Source organism: Notothenia rossii (genome assembly GCF_949606895.1).
Source record: "Notothenia rossii genome assembly, chromosome: 2".
Classification (NCBI taxonomy): Eukaryota; Metazoa; Chordata; class Actinopteri; order Perciformes; family Nototheniidae; genus Notothenia; species Notothenia rossii.
The window spans coordinates 18,322,812-18,348,866 of record NC_136904.1 but is presented as its reverse complement, the minus strand read 5'-3'; the positions used below and the strand labels follow the sequence as shown (position 1 = coordinate 18,348,866).

At 40.0% G+C, this 26,055-nt stretch overlaps 2 protein-coding genes across 5 annotated transcripts in view; one reads left to right on the top strand and one right to left on the bottom strand.

The window, feature by feature from the left end:
- Positions 1-26,055, top strand: part of nfat5b (nuclear factor of activated T cells 5b) — a 44,637-nt gene that overhangs the window by 579 nt on the left and 18,003 nt on the right. The gene's annotated exons all lie outside the window — the stretch shown is intronic.
- Positions 797-17,293, bottom strand: LOC307028575 (uncharacterized protein). 3 transcript variants are annotated; one of them, XM_079663725.1, is made up of 3 exons: positions 14,543-14,595; positions 9,701-9,884; positions 797-1,303 (listed from the first exon to the last, which is right to left on the bottom strand). In XM_079663725.1, exon 3 carries the CDS (start codon positions 1,258-1,260, stop codon positions 802-804), a length of 459 nt encoding a protein of 152 aa, XP_079519851.1. In that variant the 5' UTR covers positions 1,261-1,303; positions 9,701-9,884; positions 14,543-14,595; the 3' UTR covers positions 797-801. The 3 variants fall into 3 exon arrangements, with proteins under 3 accessions (XP_079519851.1, XP_079519852.1, XP_079519850.1); XM_079663726.1 differs by lacking the exons at positions 9,701-9,884; positions 14,543-14,595 and adding an exon at positions 17,242-17,293; XM_079663724.1 differs by lacking the exon at positions 14,543-14,595 and having other exon boundaries at positions 9,701-10,425.

Genomic DNA, 26,055 nt, shown 5'->3' with positions numbered 1-26,055 from the left:
ACAAGGTGAAGGTGTCTTTTTCTTTTCTTTTTTTTTATAAACTGGAGCCCTCAGCAGCTGCATGCACACCGGTCAGACCAGTTTACTTTTTCTCCGCCAGCTAAAAAGAACTCTCTATTTTCTGTGGGTTATGTGAATAGGCCATCGGTGCGATACATTCTTCAGTGCATGCTAAATTAGCCAAGAAAGCTGAGTTCTCCTGCTCGTCACTTCGTGCCAAACATACCAATATCCCAGGATGCATCACGTGTACGATTTTGACACTCAGGAGACGGGCCGTCTTTGATCTGACTTTTACCAGTAGTATTTTAAGACCATAGTAATTGTACTTTTACTGAAGTAAAGGACCTGAGTATTTCTTCGACCAATGTTGATACATACTCTACTACAGTGCAACTTAAAATTGTTATTATTTAAAAACAGTTATGACACCATATTGCACACCACCAAGAGTTTTGTAAATTATTAAGATAATGCCTAATAACCTTTTACAATAATACAAAAAAGAGAATAGCCTATGTTTTTTCTCACTGTATTTACCTCAAAATGTATACCCTCCCTATATTCACAGATGATGCCATCAGGGGTTTCTTTTGAAAGATAATTCAGTTTTTGCCCAATAACCTCGTTGAATATAGATAATTTCCTCTCTCTTAGGATAAGATATGACAAGTCACTGACATTTTTTAATGCTTTTTTATTTGACATTTAGCATAATAAAGTCAAGACGCAGGTTTTATTTGCTGTCTTTCATCCTGGTTCTGCCACAAATGAACAGCCTGCAGGCCAGCTACCTTTCTTCTATTTTGACTTGTTGTTCAATGCTTTCTTCATGATGGACTTGCCTTCCTCCCGGCTGGTTTGCAAAGAAGTTGACCTCTGAGCAATGTCCTCTTTTTTCAGCATCTGCTTAAGTGAGGACTTCTCCTCCTCTGCTCTTTCCAGTACAGCCATCGTCTCTGCGTTCAGCTTCTGCAGCTCAATCAGTGTGAGGTTGGAGGCTTTGATTTTCTGAAGTTCCTCCTCCACTATCACCTCATGCCTTTCTTTAAGCGCCTCACTCGTGCAGAGTTTGGCTTTGAGCTCCTCATGTTCACAGCGGAGAGCCTCTTGTACCTCACTGTGTTTACCAGCCTGCTCCTCCAGGGTTTTCTGGGTAGTAGCTTCTGCCTTCTTCTCATTGCCTGGTCTTATAACTTCCAGGTCTGTCTGGGAGGCCGTTGTGCTTTGAGGTCGGAGCCTCTTCACACCAATCTGCATCAGAGTTGCTGTTTGGCTGCTGCATCTTTTTTCATTTTCTTTCCTTTACATTATAACAATGGGAAAATTACAAGACAAAAATGTCTCCGAAGCTTTTTTATACATATATTTAGTTAGATGGAGAAATTGTTTTTTGCATGCAGTATCCAGTATCTACATTAATCAAATCAGCGTAGCAGATGGAGTTTTTAAGCTACTATCTTATGTCCTTTTCTTTTCGTTAAATAACATGTAATACCTTGTACTGGCCTTGTGACCGAGCTGATGTATGCACATCGATTTTATTTGCTTGATTATGTATTGATTTATTCAGTTTTATTTGTGACTCATCAGAAAGTTGTACTGTAGACCCTTATCATTTCTTGTGCACCACATAATTCAGCTAAAATTCTTTTTTGTTTGGTATTGTTATTTAGACCAATAGTTTAGCCTACATTTTTTGATTAATAATCACAACATGGTGTATTTGTGTCAACACAGTCGACTCGGCTGTGTGTAAGAGGTAAAGTGAGTTTTACATCTTGCCAACAAAGCCAACTCTCACCTTTTATTCTTTGAGATTTGGTTGAAAAGAAAATAACCCCTTTATCCATTTGATTCTTAAAATCATTATTACTGTTACACCCCGATACAAAAGGAAGAATTCTCGATTCAAACATAATATAATTAGATTTTTTTGTCAGTTTTCAGAAGCTCCATTGGACAGCCCAACATGATGAGGAATACATATTTTTAGCAATCGGGTAGTTTAGGGAATTCCAAGGAAAAACTGTAACAATGGCACTCAGGAAAGGAATGCTGTCACACTACCTTTTGTGGTGGGTAAAGGACATCGGGTTAATGAACGTCTTAAAATGTCTTCCTACCAGTTTCACATCAAAGGTAAAGATTATTATGGCTTTCCCATAAATTCTATCAATCCTGGTTAACAATTGTAAGACTCAAGATCTCGACATAGTTTTGTTTTTTCAAAGTCCGGTCAATCATTAACCCCCTGGCTGCCCTGTGTGTAAACCTGGGCTTAAATAGCACTCTATTAATATTGACTCTGCTGTGTTAAGCAAACTTAGCGGCATGTGCTTAAAAATACTTGATTGCTTTGAAAGCTTGTTGATATCTGATGGTGAAAGAAAAGATAGTGTAGAGGGAAAACTCTGAAAATAAAGAAACGTGTATTCAGAGTTTATTAATCTGCTGTGGCATTGGGTTATAGTCTGCTTTAAACAAACCTACATATGGACTCTGAACTCAAATCTGTTCTTACAACAAAAAAGTATACATATATTCTCTCTTACTGACGTTACTTACATTGATAACTGACACATTTAACTGTATTATTTTTACATTACAGTGTCTTCACCTTTTTAAAATCAACCCCAACATCTTTCTGATACTTCAGATTATAACTTTTTCTCAGTTATTCTGTGTTATCAGCTGTCACAGAGGAAGCGACCTCATGACCAGGCTTGACATTTACGTAAATTTTCATAATGCACACTAGCCAGCCAGCGAATCAGTTAATAGACACCGATATGAGTCCCATAAGAATGGGTCAAATAAGGTCAGATACTATCTGTAGGAGAATCTACTGTTAATCTTCATACTGGCAATAAAGCCTACCTCAAAACTCAGAGGATCCTTAATATCAACTCCTTGGTTGTGGCCCCTCAGGCTCCTCGGGGTGTCTGAATGTTGCAAAGTGTGTGTGCTGTACATTGCTTCAACTGGTGCTCAGGTGCTAAGCCCAGGCGAATAATCAAATGTGTATTGTGGCGCAATAACATTTTCGTTAGACTGTTTCCTTTTTGGTTCATTCCCTCATTCGTTCCCTGCTCCTGTAGCATTTTTTGTCATCAGCTTTTGAGATGGAGTCTCCAGTCCAGTATGGTAATGTTATCAACATTTGAACAAAGCCTCATACAGCTGAATTCTTGACGCATCTAAAGAAGGACAACATTTTAGTGTGAATATGATACGGATCCTTTCGTGCACTCCACACATAAGGATTTATTATTGTATTTAAGTCTTCTTAGTTTAATCCTGCAGTATGTTGTTTGTGAATTTGTGACGGCATATCAGTTACAATAAAAAAAAAAACATGTTATTATTTATTGAGTTGAAGGTAAAACATAAATAGTGATACTCGATGTCTATATCTAGTATTCAGGTGTGGGGTAAGGTGCTGATAGATTGAATGTGCGTGTTTTTATGATGCAAATAACTCACAACTTACTTAACTTCTTCTAAATCTCTTTGATGAATCATTAACACTCGACAAACATCAGAAAAAAGACTAATCAGGCTCAGGTCATAATATCACCTCCTCTGGTATTTACTGCACACTTGTGACTTTGTTTTGGCCGCGGCAAATCAATACATGAGTAGTTTTACCTGTTGAAGCTGTCCCACTGAAGTGTCAATTGTATGTTAATTAGGACATTTACTCAAAAGCATTGCATTATTTACCAAATTATTGCATCTTTAGTTCTTTCATTTGTTAATAAAATGTCAAATGTAGATACGCTCCAACAAATGTTGCCGTGGTAAAAGTATAACATAAACATATTCCACGAAATCATTCATTATAATAAAAATATCAACATAGTGTAAAATAAATTGTTGAATATTCTGGGAAAACACCACACATTTTAGAGTTTATTTCAAAGCCAAAAAGCTGTGGCTTGTTATATTTGATGATATCTTGATACTCGTACTGCTATTTTTGTGCTATTATTAATACGTTTGTCTTCTAAATGTATTGACGTTTTTTGCTTTACCAGAAGAGACTTATCATCCTTGGACAACATATGTTGAACATGCAGTGGGACAGTGTTTTTCGTACACTATCACCTATATTCCACACTTTGATTGATTTTATTATCTGCAATGAAGTTATCAGCAAACCCATAAAACCTCTTAAATACTAGTGCGTGGCCCAGTTTATCGCCTTCACTAAACACACTCTTTTCCTGAGAAGTGCAGATACACTTTTCCGGCTTGGCCTATTTTAGGTTAGCAGGTCAACTGTGCTCTTGAAATATAAGCAGATCTTTGCTTACCCTGAAGCAGCCAGAAACACATATCAGCTGTTCAGAGGTATTTATTTAGGTACTTAAAAACAACTACGAAGTGAAACAAGTTTCCACGGTCTCTGTTCTCATGTTGCTGTTTTAGGAATAACTTATAGTTCAGTTGAGGATTTCTGTTCATTAACCTGCAGATGATGTTGTTGTCCAGGCCAAATTAAATGGAAAATATGATTTGTATAAGATGTATCTGGTTATTCTGAGTGGCCTGTCAGTTGAAAGGGGGAGTGCAGGAGACCATGATAGAGGATTTCTTACACTCTCATGTGAAAAGCCCAAAACACCTGCAAAATCTAACATCCAGCCCTTGTGTTTCACTCCAGAGCAAGATTATTCTGAACTAAGACATTAATTATTGAAGGTGGTGAGTCTTGGCCGGCAGGAGTCTTTCCATTGGCAGATGAGGAGCTGCAATTAGTGGGTCAGCAGCTTGTAAATGGACTATACACACTGCGTTACAACATGCCAGCTTATTTGGCTCAGAAGCAGGGAAAGGTGGCACCTTAAGTGTGACCTTTCAAACTCTAATGTATTATAATTCTTCTTAGGAAAACAAATATGTTTCTATACTAAAAGCTAAGCAAATGTACTATCACTTCTATACCTGCCTATAGGAAGCCACAACTATGACGAAGACATTTTGTACCATAACAACAAAATTAATCAAATAAAAACGTTTTAAAAACATATTTAATTGATCATATTTGTTCTGTTTTAAACAGTCAAATAACATTTTTGTAACAGTATGGTGCTTCATCCTGACATTCCAGAAACTAGAAGACCAACTTCATGTAATCCAATACACAAGCTTTACAATATGCCCTCCCTTTGTGAAGCTTATCAAATTCAGTTTTTGTTGATACTGTGCCAGAGAGCTTTAGAGAGAGTTTATTTAACTCTTTTCGAAGGCTGAATGTTGTGGTTGTGTATTGTTTTGTATGTACTAAAATATGCTTCATTTCAATTTCATTTAATCGTTTATTTGAACTGGGACAGTGCACATTGATGAACACTTTAAAACAAAATAATGCTTACAAGTGTAATTGAGCCGGATTTTAGCTTTGAGCTAATTTCCATCCGTAGTCCCGTCACATACAACATATAAGAACATGACATTTATATACATAGCAAAAATAAATACATGATATGCAGGAAGAGCATGAGCAGCATACAAGCATTTACTGCATGGCAGTACAATGTAACAGCTATGATGTATAAAGTGCAGGAGAAAATAAAAGAGCTACATAAAGTGCAATCGGAGATACCCCTGTGATTACACGTCTGGTTGTTTCTCAACCATTCTTTAAGTTGTCCTTTAAAACTATTGAGAGTGGGACAATCCAGTATCTCAGTTGGGAGGCTATTCCAGAATGAGCTGCCTTTAATGGAGAGGACATTTTTTCCAAAAGTTGTCCGTCTACGGTGGACCTCACAGTCTCCTCTGGTTTCTGACCTAGTGCAGCGTCCAGTGTGTTTTTTGTGGATGAATTCCCTTAAGGGAGTGGGGGCCAGTCCATGTAAACATTTATAAAAAAAAACACATACTTTTAAAAGACTTACAATTGTCAAAACTCAAGAAATTGTGTTTTTCAAGGATGATACAGTGGTGGTATGAATTTGGCTTTCTGTCAAACACCTTGATAGCTCTCTTGCGGCACAAGCAAACGACCAGTTTGTAAAACAGTATTTAATGTGGGATAGAATCATACAGTGGAGGTATGACTTTGCAGCATCGACAGTTAAGAAAGGTCTAATTTGTTTAAAATATTGCAAGTTGAATTTAATGGTATTGGATACTTTCTTAATGTTCTTAAAAGTCAAGTTTGAGTCCATTATGACTCCAAGATACTTGAAGTGGGGGACTAGTTCTATTTCTGATCCGTTTAAAAACACATTAGATCCTTCGATTTTGACTGGTCGTTTACTGAACATCATGCATACTGTTTTTTGTTCATTTAACTGTAAGCAAATGTTGTTCAGCCAGTGTTGAACCTTGTCCAAAGCATTTGAGACGGGATGAGATAATTTCAGTGTTTTTCCCATGTACAAAGATGACCGCATCATCGGCATACATTTGCACATTCAACTCAGGACATACATTAGGCAAGTCATTAATGTACAAAGAAAACAGTAATGGTCCAAGAATGGAACCTTGTGGAACCCCAACAGGGTTCACAAGGTAGGGGGATTTGGCTCTGTTCACCAAAACACACTGTTTTCTGTTCGATAAATAAGACTTAACACACTGTATTAAATCTGCGGAAAAATTGAAATATGTCAGCTTTTTAAGGAGAACTTGGTGGTCAACTGTGTCAAATGCCTTCCTGAGATCAAGGAAGACAGCACCTACATATGGGCTCGTGTCCAAAATACATTTATAACCTTTTCCACAAAGACACAGTTAGCTGTCTCAGTGGAGTGGTGAGCACGAAAACCAAACTGCATTGGGTGGAGTGGAGTGAAACCTTTATCTAAGTGTTTGGTGATTAGTTTTGACACCTGTTTCTCAGCTATCTTAGAGACACAAGGGAGGATGCTGATTGGTCTGTAATTGGACATCATTGCCTTATCCCCAGATTTAAAGATTGGTGTCACCGTGGCCACCTTCCAAGATGATGGAACTTCCCTCGTGCTGATAGATTGATTTACTAACATAGTAATTGGTTTTATTAGACCATCGATATGTGTTTTCATAAAGTTGGTGTCTAAATCATCTGCATCCCTAACCTTAGAACCTCTTAACCCTAATATTATATGTTTTACCTCTACCTCAATGATTTCCTCCAGGTCAAAAACGGGGTGTGTATCCACAGTCGGGCTAGGTGAGACCTCAGATGGCAGGAAGAGCTTTGTAATGTCCAGAGCACTATTTATGAAATACTAATTTAGAGAGTTGGCCAACACTGCAGGGTCTTTTATCAGGGCATCATTGATTTTTTATTCTAGAACATTATTTTCCTGTTTGGTATGTTTACCTAATAGTTCATTCAAGATTTGCCAAACTTTTTTACCGCTACCTTTCGCACCTTCAATTATGTTGATGAAAAAGTTTGCTTTGGGGCTGTCTTATTGTTTGTGTTACTTTGTTACGAGCATGAGTGAATTTTTGTCTGTCAGTGGATAGCTCTGCTTTAGTAGTTGGTCTCTAGATTTCATTAAATTCCTGCACTGTAGATTCAGCCAGGGAAGATAATGTTCCTTCCTGTCCCTAAGGCACACCTCTCCTTGAGAAGGAAGACATTGTATCATTAATTTGAGATATAAACAGATCACTGTTTTCACCAATATCTTCAGAGGAGAGAGTGTCCCCCCAATTAATCATTTTCACTGCCTCCATAAAACGTTGTTGCAGGTTTTTGGGGATGAAGCGTGAACCCAAGGCAGGGGTTTTAGGTGTGGCCATGAACCTTTTTTTGTGAGTTTCCTGGCAAAAAGAACAAGATTGTGGTCAGAAAGACCAGTCAGGAAGTTGTATGTTTTAACTATTCTGTCAGCTTTGTTAGTAAATACAAAATCTATCATAGTCTTGGAGGTTTTGGTTATTCTAGTCCAGGGGTCGACAACAGGCGGACCGCGGTCCGGATCCGGACCCGGACCCCGACCTATACGGACCCGGACCTATAATCAATACATTAATAGGCGATTTCAATTTGACGGGGCTATTCTATTTTAACCGCCACCGACAGTGGGCGAAAGAGAAGAGTGAGCGATACAGGGAGAGAAACACAGAAGAAGAGACGAGAGAGCGGCAGAAAGAAGCGGAGAGGAAAGTGACAGGGAGAGACAAATAATTACACATGGCGCTCTCCAAGAAGAGGTAAGTGGACAGTGAGAACAGAGCTTTTAACCCTGAGTGGACGGACTCATTCATGTTCATCCTGCCCACTGGGAGCACAGAACCAGTGTGTCTCATTCAGAGACCGTGGTGCTCATTAAAAGTGCCAAAACGCCACTATGGGACAAAACAGAAAGTGTTTGACCAAACATTCCCTCTCAAGTCAGAACTGAGGTCACAAAAAATAAGCAGTCTCAGAGCCCAATGTTATCAGTCCACCAGGATCAAAATTAAAACTAGATATGGTTCCAGGGCAGGCTAACCGAGGCTAACCAATGAGCACCTGCATGTGTATGAGAATGGCCCTGACACCATTTCAGCCCAGATCTAAACTCCTGGCAGGACAAGCTCCAGCTCAATTCTCACACTGAATAACAAAAAGTGAGTGAGGGACTGCAATATAAGAGGTAAAGAAAGAGAAACTTTAAAACTGTTCAATTGTTATGATGTGTAAAGACTGATATTGTTCTATAATCGGCTGAAACTGTTAAGTGATGATGTGAAACGGTTAACAAAGAAAAAGAGAAACTCAAGCTGCTGCTACACTTTATTTTATTTATCTAAAATTAAGCGCTTTTAAGATGCACATATTTTCAAAATCTATTTTATTTTTAAATGCAGCCCGAGAGGAACATTACACATATCCACAGTATTTACTGTATATCTGTATAGTTCAATGTTAATTGACAATAAATATTGTTGTTTATGAATTGTTCTTTCTTTATTTGATTGGCAGTCAGTTGTTGATTACATGCAGACGTTGATAAAGCTACAGGCTACTTCAATATATATCACACTTAGACATATATAAAGCAACTTAGACATTTTGATGTTCCGGACCTTTGCATGGGGAGATTTTCTCTAAATGGACCTCGTTGAATTTTAGTTGAATACCCCTGTTCTAGTCGGTTGATCCATTAGTTGTATTAAGTTGTGTTTATCCGTGATCCGTTTTAAGTTATTTCTATTTTGTTTGTCATTCCAGTTCATGTTAAAGTCTCCTAAAATAATTAGCTCTTTGTTGGAGTCACAGGAATTCAGCATGAGTTTTACCTGGTCATAGAAATCCACCTTAGCGGTGGGTGGTCGATATAGGCAAATCATGGTGAGGGACATTTCCTCAGATAGTGTGATTTCCACACCATCACAATCAAAATCAACATTAGCTGGAAGAGCAATCTCCCTACAAGTAATGGTATTCCTCACATAAAGTAACACCCCCCCTCCTTTTCCCTTCAGTCTGTCCTTCCTAAACACATTATATCCTGACATAGATACAATAGAAGATGGTGACGACTGTTTTAGCCAAGATTCAGATATTCCCAAACAGTCAATATTGGACTCAAGGAGGAGATGTTCTAACTGTTCATGTTTGTTGCAGATGCTGCGGAAATGTAAATGTCCACTAAATAGTCCCTTCTACTTGCACCGAGGATCCCACACTATTTTTGCTTGATTCACTGTTTGAAACATTTTTGTGTAACAGTGTTTTTTTAAATACCGGATTTCTAGGCTTTACCTCGGTTCCGTTGTTGATAGATGAGCAGACAGAGCTAGCTGTTGATTTGTGGTTCTCTGTTGCTAGGCCGCTAGCCATCGGCGCGGACCCACAGTCCCTCGGCAGAGCTACTTGTTCAGCTAGCCCGCCTCGTCTGAAGCCAGCCGGCGCCCCGTGGATCTCCGGTGCGGGCCCCCAGTCCCTGCTGCTAGGCCAAAAATCATAATCTCGATTATTTGGGTCAATAATTGATATCACGATTATTAAAAATGATTATCCATTGTTAAGTATTATTATTTGATGACGCCCTTAGTCTGTGTACTACGGTAGCAGTCGCACTGTTATTCTGTTCTTGTATGAAGGTACGTCCTAATGTGACGTCACTACGTTGACTGTTGTCAGTCTGTGAATAAACTTACCGGAGACATGCTGAAGAGAATACCGAGTCTGATTTACTTATTGTTCATACGCGATTCATGTGCACCCAAGCTTAACAGGTTATGGGCCCAGGCAGAGTTGGACACAAACCGACTTGGAGATAAGTGAGTTAGATTATCGGAAGAAGTGTTACGCGACGTATTACGCGTTAGCCAATTAAGCTAACAAGCTAGCTTAGCAAGTGAAGTATATTAGCAAGCTAGTAGCCCTCGCGGTAAAGTTGGCGCGCAAAAATGGCAAGCAGAGCAACAGGTCTCCTGGCACCGCAGCTCTTATTCAAAGGATGTGAAGATAAGTATGACCTTTGGGAAACAAGATTCCTAGGTTGCTTACATACTCTGAGGCTAAAAGAGACTATCTTACATGAGCCCACCGGTGCTGATCAAGAACAGCTAGATGCAGATAGAAGGAAGAATGCTGATTGCTATGCTGAGCTAATAAGGCTGATAGATGATAAGAGCCTGTCGCTAATAAGACATGAGGCCGCAGATGACGGCAGGAAGGCTCTGAAAATACTGAAAGAACATTATTCAGGGAAAAGCAAGCCGAGGATAATAAACTTATACACGTCGTTAACGAGGCTGCACATGGCAGACAACGAGAGTGTTACCGACTACATGATAAGGGCAGAGAACGTGATTACAGCCCTGAGAGATGCAGGCGAGACCATGAGTGATGGACTGACCATAGCCATGATACTAAATGGGTTACCAGACTCCTTCAAGCCATTCGCCGTCCATGTAACACAGAACGAAGATAACGTTACGTTCACAGACTTTAGAAGAAGATTAAGGGTCTATGAAGAGTCGGAGAAAATGAACACAGCAGAATCCACAGATAATGTGATGAAAACATGTGCAAGGCAAGGCCGAGGCACCAAGACGCACGCTAGCAACAGAAGAGATGAAGATGCCAATGTGACGTGCTACAAGTGTGGAATAAAAGGACACATATCAAGAAAATGTTTTCGACAAGTGTGGTGCGGTTACTGCAAAAGGAATACACACGATGAATCACTCTGTAAGAAAAAGGGGGGAGAAGATGGTGCCAGAAAAGTCGCAGAGGAACAGAATGGCGACCAAGACCATCTCTTCAAGGCCAAGCACACAAAGAGCGGGAAACCACCAGACAACGTGAAGATGAAAGGCATCATGGTGGACGCAGGAGCGACATCCCACATCGTGAACGACATCGGAAAGTTTAAAAGCTTCGACGATTCATTCCAGCCCGAGTCTCATTCAGTGGAGTTAGCTGACGGGACCAAGTGCAATGGAACAGCACAGAGAAGAGGAACGGCGGTGATATGTCTATTAGACGACGCCGGACGACAACACAGAGCACAGCTACGGGATGCACTGTACATGCCCTCATACCCACATGACATCTTTTCGGTGGCAAGAGCAACAAACGGAGGGGCGACAATCACCTTCAAGAAAGGGGACAGTCACATGGTTACCAAAGACGGCAGCAGGTTTGACATCCATGAAAGTGTAAATTTGTATTACTTACCAACTGTTGAGGGGAATGTTGACCAATGTAAAGGGTGTCACGACATGCAAACTTGGCATGAAATTTTGGGTCATTGCAATTACGAAGATGTACAACATTTACAAGGTGTAGTGAAAGGCATGGAGATAAGAGGAAGTGCAGTCAAACCAGCTCAGTTGTGTGAAGTGTGTACACAGGGCAAGTTCACCCAAACGAGAAATAGGGAGCCAGACAAAAAGGCTAAGATGCCCTTAGAACTAGTCCACACAGACTTAGCCGGTCCCATGTCAACACCAAGCATAGAAGGGCACAGATATACACAGTCTTTTACAGACGACTACTCTGGTACTATTTTTGTGTATTTTCTAAGGTCCAAGAGTGATACAGTGCAGGCCACAGAAAGGTTCTTAGCAGACATAGCACCTTACGGAGAAGTTAAGTGTATCCGTTCAGATAACGGCACTGAGTTTACAAGCCGAGACTTCCAGGCACTGTTAACCAAAAATAGGATTAGACACGAGACGTCTGCACCCTATTCACCCCACCAAAATGGTACAGCAGAGAGAGGTTGGCGAACTCTCTATGATATGGGCAGATGCTTACTGATAGAAAGCAAGTTACCAAATAAACTATGGAACTACGCCATACAGACAGCAGCTTATGTAAGGAACAGGTGTTACAGTAGGCGCTCAAAGAAAACGCCATACGAGCTGTTCACAGGCAAAGAACCAAATATATCCAAACTTCAGAAATTTGGGTCAGTGTGTTTTGCTTACAAACAAGAGAAGGGAAAGCTCGACCCTAGGTGTGAGCAAGGTGTTTTCATAGGCTATGATAAAAATAGCCCAGCTTACCTGGTGTATTATCCAGACACAGAGAGGGTCCAAAAGCACAGATTGGTAAAATTCACAACAAAGGGGGATAAAGAAAAGGAAACACAAACACCAGAGTCATACAATGAATATGGTGATAGTGATGTACATCCCAGGGTCAAGGACAGCGATGAAAATGTTGTTGATGAATGTGATGTGGGAAATGTGCCAGGTCAAGATACTCAAAGTGGTGCTTCTGGGACTTTACCTGAACAGACTGAACGTACACAGCCGGGTAAAGTCACCGAGACTCCAAACAAAAAAAACCCACCCAGAACCAGGAGGAGACCAGCTCACCTACAGGAGTTTGAGACTGACGATACGGAGGACAAACTGCAAACATGCATGGATTTTTGTTACAGAGCAGTATGCGACATTCCTCAAACCTTCCAGGACGCCATAGCGTCACCCAAATCAAGGCAGTGGAAAAATGCCATGAACGAGGAGATGAGATCACTGGAGGAGAACGAGACCTTCAACCTCACCCAATTGCCACCAGGCAAACGGGCAGTGGGGGGTAGATGGGTCTACGCACTCAAGAGTGACATTGATGGGTCAGACAAGTACAAGGCGCGATTTGTAGCTAAAGGCTACAGTCAGAAACCAGGAATCGACTATGATGAGACATTCTCACCCACAGCTGATATGACAAGTGTAAGAGTACTCATGCAAAAGGCAGCACAGGAGAACTTAATCTTACACCAAATGGATGTTAAAACAGCCTATTTACATGCACCCATTGATTGTGAAATATATATGACACAACCAGAAGGTTATGAGAAACAGTCAAAAACAGGTGAAGAGTTAGTATGCAAGTTGCACAAATCTCTCTATGGTTTAAAGCAGTCAGGCAGAAACTGGAATGCTATGTTACATACATGTTTGACTGAAAATGGTTTTGTACAAAACCCCGCTGATCACTGTGTGTATACAAGAGAAAAGCACAGCGAAAAGGTAATCCTAATAATATGGGTTGACGATCTCATTATAGCAGCCAGCAACGAGGGTGTATTGGAAAGTGTAAAGGGGATGCTCACTGAAAGGTTCAAAATGAAAAACCTGGGAAAGTTGAAATATTTCTTAGGTATAGATTTTGACCAAACAGAAGGTCAAGTCAAAATGTCTCAAAAGAGATATGTGAGCAAAATACTGGAGAGATTTGAAATGCAGGATTGCAAGTCCAGAGACACACCATGTGAGCCAAAACTAGAATACACAGCAGACGCTGAAAACATTAAAGAGCCAAGAAAGTACAGGGAGGCAGTAGGAAGTTTAATCTACTTGTCCACATGCACTCGACCAGATATATGTTTTGTGGTCAGTAAACTATCTCAGCACTTTGCTGAACCAACTGAAGAGCACTAGCCAGAAACCCAGTAAACAGGCAAAGGTGCAAGCACATTGATATTAAGTACCATTTCATAAGGGAGACTGTAAATAGTGGAAAGGTAATTTTGGAATACTGTCCTACTGAACAAATGATCGCTGATGTGATGACAAAACCAGCCACCAAAATAAAGCTAAAGAGGTTTGCTCAGGATATGTTTGGCACCTAGAAGGGCAAAGAGTTAACATAGTTAAGGTAAAAGAAAAAGAAGCCTTATTTTGTTTTGTTCTCAGGTAACCCAGTAAGCTAAGAGCGAGTGGGGGTGTTAAGTATTATTATTTGATGACGCCCTTAGTCTGTGTACTACGGTAGCAGTCGCACTGTTATTCTGTTCTTGTATGAAGGTACGTCCTAATGTGACGTCACTACGTTGACTGTTGTCAGTCTGTGAATAAACTTACCGGAGACATGCTGAAGAGAATACCGAGTCTGATTTACTTATTGTTCATACGCGATTCATGTGCACCCAAGCTTAACATCCATTTACTTTGAAAAGATACATTTATTGAAAAAAATGTTTAACAGTATGTTTTTAACTGTTGATTACCCTGAACGTTAAGTATAATTCAACTGAAAAACCAATACAAAAACGAAAAAATTATTTAAAAAACAATATTTGCAAATTGCAAGCTAAAATCGTAATTGCGATTAAAATACGATTTAATTGAGCAGCCCTACTCTCCGGTGGTGTGGGAGCTATCTGGCATCTTGTGGAGTTAGATGGTTGTGTGTGGATCTCTGCTACTCGGCTACCAGCGCGAGACCGCAGAGACCCGCTGGTGGTGCTAGCTGTCCAGCTTGCCAGCCTCTTCGGAAACTGGCCAGCAGCGCGTGAAGCTCGGCGGCTGGGCCGCCAGCTGTCAGGTCGATGGAAGCGACGCCTGGACCCGGACACGGGTGGATATCTCCCGAGAGCAAGAGACACAGTAGAGCCAATAGCCCAATATTCTCCTTTTTTCGTTTGTGTCCCTTTTTTGTGTTGGAGAGAGTCTGCCAGGACTGCCAGATGAATGTACTGTATATTACTTGCCGACCATGGCCGAAGTGCTTGATATTCAGCCATATTGCTGGTTCAAATAATGATGTATCCCCGCGTGTGGTTTTATCAAGGTGGCAAGATCAGTGGTGTACTGTAACCAAACAGAGGCCCGAGATTCAGAGCAATCATGCACAGATAGATCGCTGCCACATGTGCCCGAAATGCCCGCCGCCATCTTCAAAGTTGAAGTAGTTGACCTTTAACACCACTTATACTCTCAATCTCCTTTATCATCACCAGTGTGTTATCTTGTAAGTCAAGTGAATTATGCAGGTAATGGCCAATTGTAATTAGCTCATGAACCATCCTATTATGGAGTTAGTTTTCATTGTCATCCCGCAGCTGCATTGCAGTTGACACATTTAATACCACACTCTTGACATATAATTAGGTTTTATAAATGCGAAAATGGTTAATGTAGCACATGATCTCGTTTGGTATGGCCTTAATCTATTGCTAATGTCTCAGGTTTGCGTGTCATTATGAATAATACCTGATTTGGAACTTTGAAGCGCAAGAAAAATGACATGTAGGGTTGCAACATTAGATTGTTTTTTTATTATCTGCCAATAACAATTTTCTTGAAAACCAGGGGATATTATCAATTTTGATTGCACTTTCAAGAAGATCAGTTGTTTTAGCAATTGCCCAGATTGACATACCGTATGTTATGAGAAGACCAAAGAAGTCAGGTCGTATAGTTATAGAGTGACGAAATCTGGGAGGAGGCAGGGCATGGACTTAGATACACGAGAGTGCAGTTTATTTCCCGTTTTCAAGCAACACTTTGGTTCGCCAATCTGTAAAGGGCTAAAAACAATATTCAGACATAAATACGGTTGAGGGGTTGCCTTTACACGGCTCAATGCAGTACAAACAAAAGCAGAACATTCTGTCATTTAATTACCTGGAGCCATCAAATGTGTGGCATTTCTGCTTAAAAATTAAATGAACCATTCTTTAGTTATCAAAATATAACGCGAAAGTAAATTCTGTCAATCAAAAATTGATCTACTGACTGATAGGTGCAGTTCTGACTGAATGCATTTGTACTCTTCATGTATAATTGTAATATTTTCACTAATTTTAAGCATGTTGGCTTTTTTCAGGTCCAAAATGTTGGACCCCTAAAGATCTCTTTGTCAGTACATTTTTTGTTGACATTTATACAACCTGTTACATCATAAGGTTCTTGAGAGGAGGCTCACACAGGGAGTTATTTCATAACCTTCAAGAATGCTGTATACCTTTTGATATAAAGTTGTCAAACAATCCATCCTACAGCCCAACAGTTGTGGTATCTCAATATCCTGTATTTTCATTTATTTTTTCTGAGTCATCTGCTGCTTCCTCAGCAGACTGGCATGCTGGAACAAACAGGTCATTTTCCCTTTGCATCCTGTCATTGTTGGTAGTCTTTCTAGCCGTCGTTGTTGAACCAACTTTTTTGATAAATACCTAACCTAATAAGCACCAAATATGCGAGGAAAGTTTCAGCATGTCTCACATTAAGGTGCTGTTTACACGGGAACGAAACGGGTTGTATCCGCTACTGCTACTGACCATGCTACAGATGTTAGTGCAAAATCTACAGCTCCTCTACCACAACCATCAGCAACAAGTGGACATGGAAAATTACATGAACTACATGTTGCTAAATCCACCGCGGAGAATAAACAGAAGGGCAACCATGGCAACCATGCTCGGGGGTCTTCTTCACTGCTTTTGGTGTATTTTGTGGCGGAAGTACAGCGCCACTTACAGGCCCGGCATATGTACTACAGCGTCTCCAGCGGGTCGAGCTGTCTCATGTGAAGGGACACGTTTATTGAGCCATATCCGTTTGAACGGAATACTTTTTTGATATCGAATTCGATTAGTTTCGTTTTGTTTGCGTTCCCGTGTAAATGGGGCCTAAAAGTAGCAACTTGTGCTTCTACTGGTAATTGATTGATTGCCATTGTTGTGGAACAATTAAAACAACTCAAATGAAACTAAAGGTCAATTGCACACTGAAAACTTAAAACATATTTTGTATTTAATTGGCCTGTTAATAATTTATGAACATTTAGAAAATCTGGCTTGGATTGCAGTTTTATTGGTTTTTGGTTAACAAACTGTTTTCCTTCTACTATTAATAATTAATCTTCTGTTGTTCCAATAACATTATGAAATACATGTTTCAGTCATTCATTTTTTGTCTACATAACTGATTAGGTTAGATCAGGGGTCAGGAACCTTTTTGACTGGGAGAGCCATAAAAGCCAAATATTTCTAAATATATTTCATTGAGAGCCATATAGTATTTTTAAAATATAATAAATTAAATATGTCTTACTTTTAATGCGACTTCTGGTGCTGCATGGTTTTGCTGATGGCCTTGTAGTCTGGTTCATACGTGGAGGCGTTGAGGCTTCCATCAGTTAAACGTGAGCGTAGGTTGGTCTTAATGTTCCTCATATGCGAGAATGACTGCTCACATGCATATGTAGAGCCAAACATGGTCAATACGGCAATACTCACACGCTGCATTGTGTGGTATGTCACAGGAAGCTCGTTCCAAGTTTTAAGAATCAGCTGGTCTTCAGGTTGAAGATTTTTCATTTTTGTCCACTTGTGTTCCCTCGCCAGCTCTGCTCGCTGTCGCGCAAGACTTTCCAACTTTCCATTAAGTGACTTGAACTTACTCATCCACATGTCTGATGCCTTCAGGTCAGCAACTTCCAGCTCAAAGTCTCCCGGGGATGCATGTCAGGTCGATTTTGTCCACTGCACACTCATGTGGATGAGTGATGAACTTGAAAAGACCAGTGCGCGCACGAAATTCTCCAAAACGTGCTTTGAATGACTGCAGGAGATTGGACGTAAAGCCAGCTAGCTGCTGGAGATCCAGATGTTGAGTGGAGTCACTTGCTAAGCATGCATCTCTAAATTGTTGCAGTCTTTCAAAGTGCAGAAGACGACCTGTTTCAATGTCCCTGAGAAAGACTTCCAGCTTGCTTTCAAATGCAAACACTGCTTGTTGAAGGGATGAGATTGTATTTCCAATACCTTGCATTTTCACATTGAGCTGGTTCAGATGGCCAGTTATGTCAACGAGATAGTGAAACTGCAGGAGCCAGTCAGTGTTGTCTAGCTCGGGATGCTTGACGCCTTTCATTTCAAGAAAAGTCCGGATTTCACTCAGGCAAGCTGCAAAACGGCTGAGCACCTTCCCCCTTGACAACCAACGCACGTTGCTGTGTAAAAGCAGACCGGGATAATGATTCCCAACTTCTTCTAACAGAGCTTTAAACTGGCGATCATTTAAAGCTCGGGCAACAATAAAGTTGACCACTCGAATGACCAGCGACATCACCTCACCAAGCTCCTGGCCACACGTCTGAGCGCAAAGCGCCTCCTGGTGCAGGATGCAATGAAAACTTAGGATGGCTCTCTTTTCATGTTCACGGAGAAGCGCTACAAATCCTTTGTTCTTCCCCAACATACAGGGTGCACCATCAGTAAAGACAGAAATAAGTTTATCCATCGGTAGTTTTTTTTCTTTAGCAAACTCCATAAAAGACGTGAATAAATCCTCTCCTCTTGTTTCATTGGCCAAACAGCCAAGCTTTCCTCACGCAGTGTGTCACCTGCAGCATACCTGGCAATTATACTGCACTGAGATAGATGGCTAACGTCTGTTGACTCATCTAACGCGAGAGAAAAGTATGTCCCGGCATTTATGTCCTTAATTTGTGTTTCCTCGACTTGATTTGCCATCATGATGCTACGATCGTGCACAGTTCTTGCTGACAGGAGCATGTCTTTTATTCGTTTGATTATCTTGTCTTTATTTGGGAAATCATCAAACAGTTCATTGGCCACATCAAGCATGAATGTTTTGGCATACTCGTCATCTGTGAATGGCTTTCCATCCCTTACTATTGCCAAAGCTCCCGCAAAGCTAGCGGAATTCCCGTCACCTTGCTTGGTCCACACACGTAGTTGCTGCTGACTCGTCTGCACTCTCCGCTCTAGCTCCTCGCATGCCCTTTTCCTGCTGTCCCCCGCTGGATATTTCGATGCAAATGAAGCATGGTGCGTATCGAAGTGCCGCTATATATTTGACCGTTTCATCGATGCAATTTTATCATTGCATATTAGACATACCGCAGATCCTGCTCTCTCCACAAACGCAAATTCCTCTGTCCATGCAGCAACCTGGAATGCACGGTAATCATCGTCTTTTTTTCTTTTCGCCATCTTTTCCGTTACAACCCACGGGTGACCCGTGACCCGTGACATTTATCTTCAAAACTAATTTCTATTTACTTTAAAATTACACAGTATTATTAAGAAATATCACAAGTATTTTAAAATCAGTTCCAAACTGATTTTTTTTTTTTAATCTCAAAATTGTCTGGGAGCCATATGCCATCACCGGAAGAGCCATATATGGCTCGCGAGCCATAGGTTCCCGACCGCTGGGTTAGATAAATGTTACAACCACTTAATAAGGATATAATGAGTTTAACAATTAAAATAGTAGACCTACATTTTTAAACTGGATGAAGATCAATTGAAAGTTGATGAAAAGTTAGTTTCGATTTCAAATTTGCATCTAACTGTCAAAACAGGTCGGTAATTCCCTAAAAGCTGCAGCCTGACTGCAAGACCACAGGTTATTTTATTAAACCTTTATAGCTACTGGAGGTCTGCTGACTACATTATGGTTATTTTAACATTGTGTGACGTTTTCCTGCCATAGTGTAAGGTCATGTTTGCTTATACACAGTAGAATCTCTGCTTCAGGACAAGTCAAGGCAAGGCAAGTCAAGGTGAGCCAGGTCTTTATTTGCATACAGCTTTACATACATTATGTAGGTTAGCGTCTGTTAAGCCTTTTAATATGGCTGTGAATGTAACCTTTAATACCTTGCTCTTATTTAAGTCAACAAAGGCAAGGAAGTCATAGGCGCAATATCTCTTTAGTGTTTCAATAAATCATAATTGTCTTTATTTCAATCATTAATCAAACTTGAATTCTATTAATCATTGTATTGCTTTGGTGATATTTTGTCTGTCTCCCTCTTGCCACTCCTTCATGCATCAGAGTTTAGCAAAATTGCAAGTTTTCTTTTTTGGACAAGTTAAATAAGACGTCACCGGCCGAGATGACAACGTTCATTTCTCAGCAAGCCACAACCTGCTTTAATCGACAGAAAAAAAACTGCACACCTTATAGACCGGCTACTTGTAAAAGTATTATTTTATGGCAGCAGTGGAGTTTTGAGCAATAAAATGTCTTTACAACAGGAGATGTATTATTCAATTTTTACTTTACCAGACAATAAACTGTTACAGAAGTCTAACCCAAATGTGGTGAAATAAATTCTTCCTCCTTTTTCCAGTAAATAGCCTAACAAAGGCCAAAACAACTTTCACTCTTTAATTCTTGACCAACTTTATTACCTGTTTACCGTGGGGTTTTCTGACTAAGCAGTAGACATTCCAGACCCTTATTTAGTCTTAATGCCAAATCTTCTTGTGTAATTAATGTCTGAACAGTGTACAATAGGCTCAGTCCAGCTCTGGAAGCTGAGCTTGAGGAACACATTGTCATAAACCTGGATAATAAAGTCTTAAATGAAGATTGGGAAATGAAGACGGGAATCTGTAATTGATTCTGTTTCGGTCGTGCCATTTCCAGTCCTTTGTTATACACCCCTCCCCGTCTCCACTAATTGTTGACCCAACACTAGCTATTTTATCTGTTTATTCACACCTTCCTATCAATAGAGTCAACAGCTTCAATCTGAAATCAGTCCACAAGGTTTCCAAAACAAGACCTCTGTGATGCCACAAGCTAAAAATGAACTGCAAACAAAGGTTGGCTTGTTTTATTTTGAGTTTTAAAATCTATTTGTGTAGGTCTATGCCTGACACATACCGAGCCCTGAACCATTTTACTTTTAGTTATTTTTTAGTGTTTTACATTGCTATATATTGCATGTCACCTTGCAAACTTTAAAAGGAATAATTAGTCATTTTGGATTAAACTAAATCTATCTAGCGGATAAAAAGACTCATAACACTCTCTTGTCTGTAGAAATTAAGCTACCTCTTAGCTTAGCACAAAGACTGAAAACATGGGGGTAAATACAAGTCTGGCTCGGTCCAAAGGTAACGAAATAAGCATACCAGCTTCTCTACAGCTCATTAATAAAGTATATCGCTTGTTTAATCTGCACAAAAAAACATACATTTGCTGTTTTATGTTTGTCACTTTCCAGACTTTATTTATAGGAGCAGGGATTGTCTGGAGTCTCAGCTGGTTGCCTACAACAAACAACAAATAACACTATAATGAATGAGTTTTATAGGTGCTGGTAGTGATTTTATAGCCTTCAGACAGAGCCACATTAGCTGTTTTGATGGCGATGTCCTGTAATCCCTCGTGGGTTGGGCAAACTATTTGGCATGAAATGGAAATAAAAACGAAATAACACAAAAGATTATGCAAATAATTTGTAGACTGTGAGAACAAAATGTAACGTTTATTTGATCCGTTTACAGTTTCCAACTAAATGCTGTTAGCATGGCAGCTTGGTGATGCAGTGTGAGTGTGTGTTTGTGTGTGTAGGTTGTTGCTAAAAGCTCTTCCTGTTGCCTCAGCACAGTTTTCCTGAGAGCCGGGCAGAAACTCCTGTGTTGACACACCAAACATTTAGTTGAACTGTTGTATTATAATGTAGGTGGTTAGTATGTGAGTGTCGTCTCCTCTTATTTAAAAGTAAACCAGTAGTCATCGGAGTCATTTCTGGTCACCGTTCAGACTCGATTTCATTGGGGTTGTTTTCTAAAAGTTTGGCACATTCTAATGTCTGTGTATAAGCATGGCATTTTTGGGGGAGTGTGCATGTGTGTGAGCTTGCGTGTGTGTTGTCTTCTGTAAATAGTTTGAATTCCTCAGCTTTTTGAAGTCACGCTTTCATGTGAAGCCCAATGTCTGTTTCATTTTTTGCGTCCACTGGTAAACACGGAGCCAAAGGCAGATGTGTCGTACTGAGAGATTATTGTCTAACAGAATTCAATTATATTTATTTTAGTTGAATTTACTTCAAAATAACACACTTATCCCATTGCACTGCTGTGAGGATGTTAAGTGCGACCAATGACACTTCTTTACTTTCGAAACCTGACCTGTAGCTGAGTGCTTCGGCCCTCACAGGAGACTCATCGGGCTGTTTAGTAAAGACAGGATAGTGGTGGGTGTTTGTTGTAAACTGATGCATGTAAACTGATGCCTGGTCACTTCAGGATTATCTGGTCTAAAATAGCTACATGCCACAAACTCTGAACCTGAGGTAACACATGACTTAGCCGGACTAAAGCCGGGCCGACCTTCACTTTCTCAAATGACTTTAAAACACTTTTGTCCTTTGGCATATTCAATCATAATTCTATGGGAAGCTGACCACTGATTCTTAAAAGCCACTCTCAGTTTTGGTTGTTCTTTACCCTGAATTGTGTGCTGACATGTAGCTTGGACCAGGTCCAAAGTACATTCTTCAAGAGCAATTTTCTAAAGAGAACCTGGATTGATGTTGTGAGCAGTTTATGATTAAACTATTCCCTTCTTTTGTTCACAGTGTTTCAGTGGATTCATCATGTTTAAGTACTTGTAAGATTACCCACGGGCCTAAGCAGCCTCTACTTGGATATTACAACCAGAACCAAGTCTCTTAAGCTAAAACAAATATAAATTACGTAATATTGGCTTTGGGTCATTCTAATATTATGCAAGCCCATTGAAGTGTGAAATCGAAGTAGTTTAAAGATAATATCAATTGTCATACCCTGCCTAAAAATGCTGTTTCTGGTGCCAATTTAAGAAGCCTTTGTGAATCTGACGCAGCTTCCTAGAGTTCAACAGTGTCACACAATGTTAGAGTAATATCAGACATCTTTTGTTAAGTGAGCTTATTCTCATCTGTGTCTTCATCGAGAATATCCTGACGAATATGATGACAGGATCCTTCCTGAATGCAGCAAGTGTTTAAATGCAATGATGACACCTCCGGTTATAAATGCTGCTATTGTGCAACAGGCTGTAAAGTAACTACGGTACTGTAGGACCTTGATTTCAGCATATTTGAGTCATCAAGTCTGCAATTACTTGGCATTTATGACAGGCTCTGCAGTCAGAATGAAATTGTTCTACTGGCTCACTGTCACCTAATATTAAATGAGTGCAATATAAATGTATTTATTTGTGATAAAATATGAAGATCAAACGCTCTAGGAGGAGGACTCTGGTGTGCAGAGCTCTTTTTATTACTTAGTTATGACTCCTTCGGCCTTCGTTACCTGAATTGATCAACAGTAAAGTTATATTAAACTGTTTATGCTGTTCTCAAATAATATAATTAAAAATGTTTCAGTAGATATTGATCACAGATAAGGGTTTCTATTAATAATGAAACAGCCAATACATGACTTGTCACTATAACATTCATCAAGTATCAAGATTTCATAATGGCAAAAATATTTACAAATAATCAAGATATGTGTATGTTAATATTATTATATAAGACCTTGGAGGGAATCTTTGGTTTTTGATTAGTGTTTTAGGAAAATTGAGAAGCATTTCAGTCATGGCATGAATTCACTGATTTATCCTAACATTACTTGCATCCGTTTATCACCTGATATGAGTTTTGGATTTCCTTTCGTGTGGCCTTCCTCATTTGCCAACTTATGTAAAAAAAAAATAGTTTCCGCTCACAGAAGTAACACCAACCGGATGTTTCACTTCATCTCACATACCTTCACCCCGCCATGGTTATCATGTTGTCACTTGACAGTAGGAATGTTTCTGTGACAAGTCTTTCCAGCTCGTAAAGTTAAAAACAACTCCTGCAACAAATCTCCCCATGAAGGTTCACCTTAAGTCAAGGGTTATTGCAATATTGAAATGCAATTGGCTGGCATTTTTGGTATTACTATTTTAGGCGTCATTAAGAAATACGTTTACATTTGAAGATCATGAATCCTCTAATGACATGATGTGAAAAAGCTACATCTGATTAATTAAATACTGAAAACCTTTCAGCTGGGCTCTTATAATAATAATAATATGAATACTTTGTCAATTTACTCTACACCTCAGAATCACCAGAACAAGAACACGTCATTTATTCCGGGGGGAAATAACGTTGTTTGACTGTTGCACCATTTTGGAAATATTTATATAAACATAAGAAGTTGAAGGAAAAATGAGCAGTGAGGATCATTGTAGCTACTGAAACACGGCATCAGTTTAGAAAAATGAATAGGGATGTTGTTGTTATCTATAAGTAATGGGCGTGTCAGATAAGATGATAGTGGTGACTTTTTTATAGACTTACACAATGTTTGTTCCTGTAATACCCTGCATTGTTAAGGCCCAGCTCTTCCCTTGAAATTGGATTTTTCTTTTTCACTTTCAAATTTTCTCTGCATTATCCCACAAGAGCCCCAAATGCTCAGAAGACTTGTCCCCTGATCTGTGTTGCTATGGAGTCCCTGGTAGCCTTCGTGTAGGCTTGGCTGTAAACATTTCAGGGTTGTTGTACATGGTTTGCTGCAGGTGCCAGCAGTTTCTTTCTTACCTTCGCAGCTAAGTATAATCTCCAAGTTGACTTGGCTTAACCTTATTTAACCCATCACTTTTTGTTCAGTCATATTTCAGCAAGTTCAATGAAGCCACTTAAGGACTCTTTTTAACACATGGGCTTTTCTTTTGCTTCATTTCTGCTTGACGGGATTCCACATGACAATACCACTAACCTGTTGAGCCAGTTGAAGTACAGAAAAGGGTCGGGGAGCACAGTAAACAAGACAGGGAGAGGGAAAGAGATAGGTTGAGTGGAGGAGGGGGACAGAAGGGGAGTTAATTCAGTCACTCAGCCAAAAAACCAGTGCCACGCCCCAGGTGCCTGGGCTAGTAAGAGCAAGCAGCAGGAATGTGAGGGAATTGAATGGGAGTGTAAGTCCTGCCATTCACATGGTGAGTGCTTTCTCTTTTTTCACCTTTAACTGGCACTTCTTACCATATAAACATAGCACTAGATATGTTTAGGGTATAAAGAGCACAAATATTAAGTGTTTGGTTAAAAAAAGATGCTTTGGTGCAGGATTTCTAATGTGAAACGTTTGTTTTAAGTGGGTGTAATGTGGTTTATTTTGCATTTTTCTGTTAATTAATGAGAGTGAAAGCTTTGTGAAGCTTTTAATGAGGGGTTGCCACTTTTTTTATTAAGTTGATAGTCATCAAATAGCATGGATAGACCTAATCAAAATGAACACATGTGCATGGTCAGGCTTTAATCTGTTATGATGATAATCACAGAAGGACGGAAAATGTAAGGTTTTCCTCAGTGGTCTGCACAACATGGCTTGAGTCTAAAGTTAAAATCAAAACATCACGTGATGCAGAGTTTGTTCAGTTTATTTCCTAGCAAAAAGGACTGACTTTTGTACGTCTCCTGTGTGAAAGGGACAGTGTTTCGTCACGTGTAAATAAAGAATTGCACTTGGGAAACGAATATGCCGCAAAAATATATATTTTTTCAGTCTTAAAAACGTCAAGGGACTGTGGAAACACTTTGAACAGGCCAGCCAGTGATTCAAGACCACTGCTCCGAGAGAAGAGTACATATTTTCTGTCTGTGCGGTTGGCAATCTGTTTACTGGAAGTGCTGCTCACTCTGAGCACATGTTGCTGCATGTGCAGTCAGTCAGTGAGCCCCAAGAAGACTTCAGAGTTAGCAGGGGCAGAGAAAGTGTTTTTGTGTAGGTTGTGGCGGGCGTTTGTGTGTATGTGCATGCATGTGTGTCTAAGATTTTGTTTGGAGAACTTAGCAAATAACCAGCAAAACCACACTAGAATCCTGTGCGTATCTGAGGTTCAGTGTGAGTTGTATGAGTTTGCCCAGTCCAGATTTAAGCTCCCTTTCTGGGAACTAGCATTCCCTGCTCTTCTAAAGCGAGCTGTAGGAGACTGGAGGGCTTTGGGAATCAAGAGGCATGGGCTGGTTTCAGTATGTCCCAGGTTTGTCTATTGTACACAGCGAGTGGTAACAATGGGAGGGTTAAGTATCTGATATACACACCGAACCCTGGGACT

Excerpts from the sequence above, each read along its gene's own strand:
- LOC307028575 (XM_079663726.1), bottom strand. The coding sequence starts at position 1,260 with ATGCAGATTGGTGTGAAGAGGCTCCGACCTCAAAGCACAACGGCCTCC.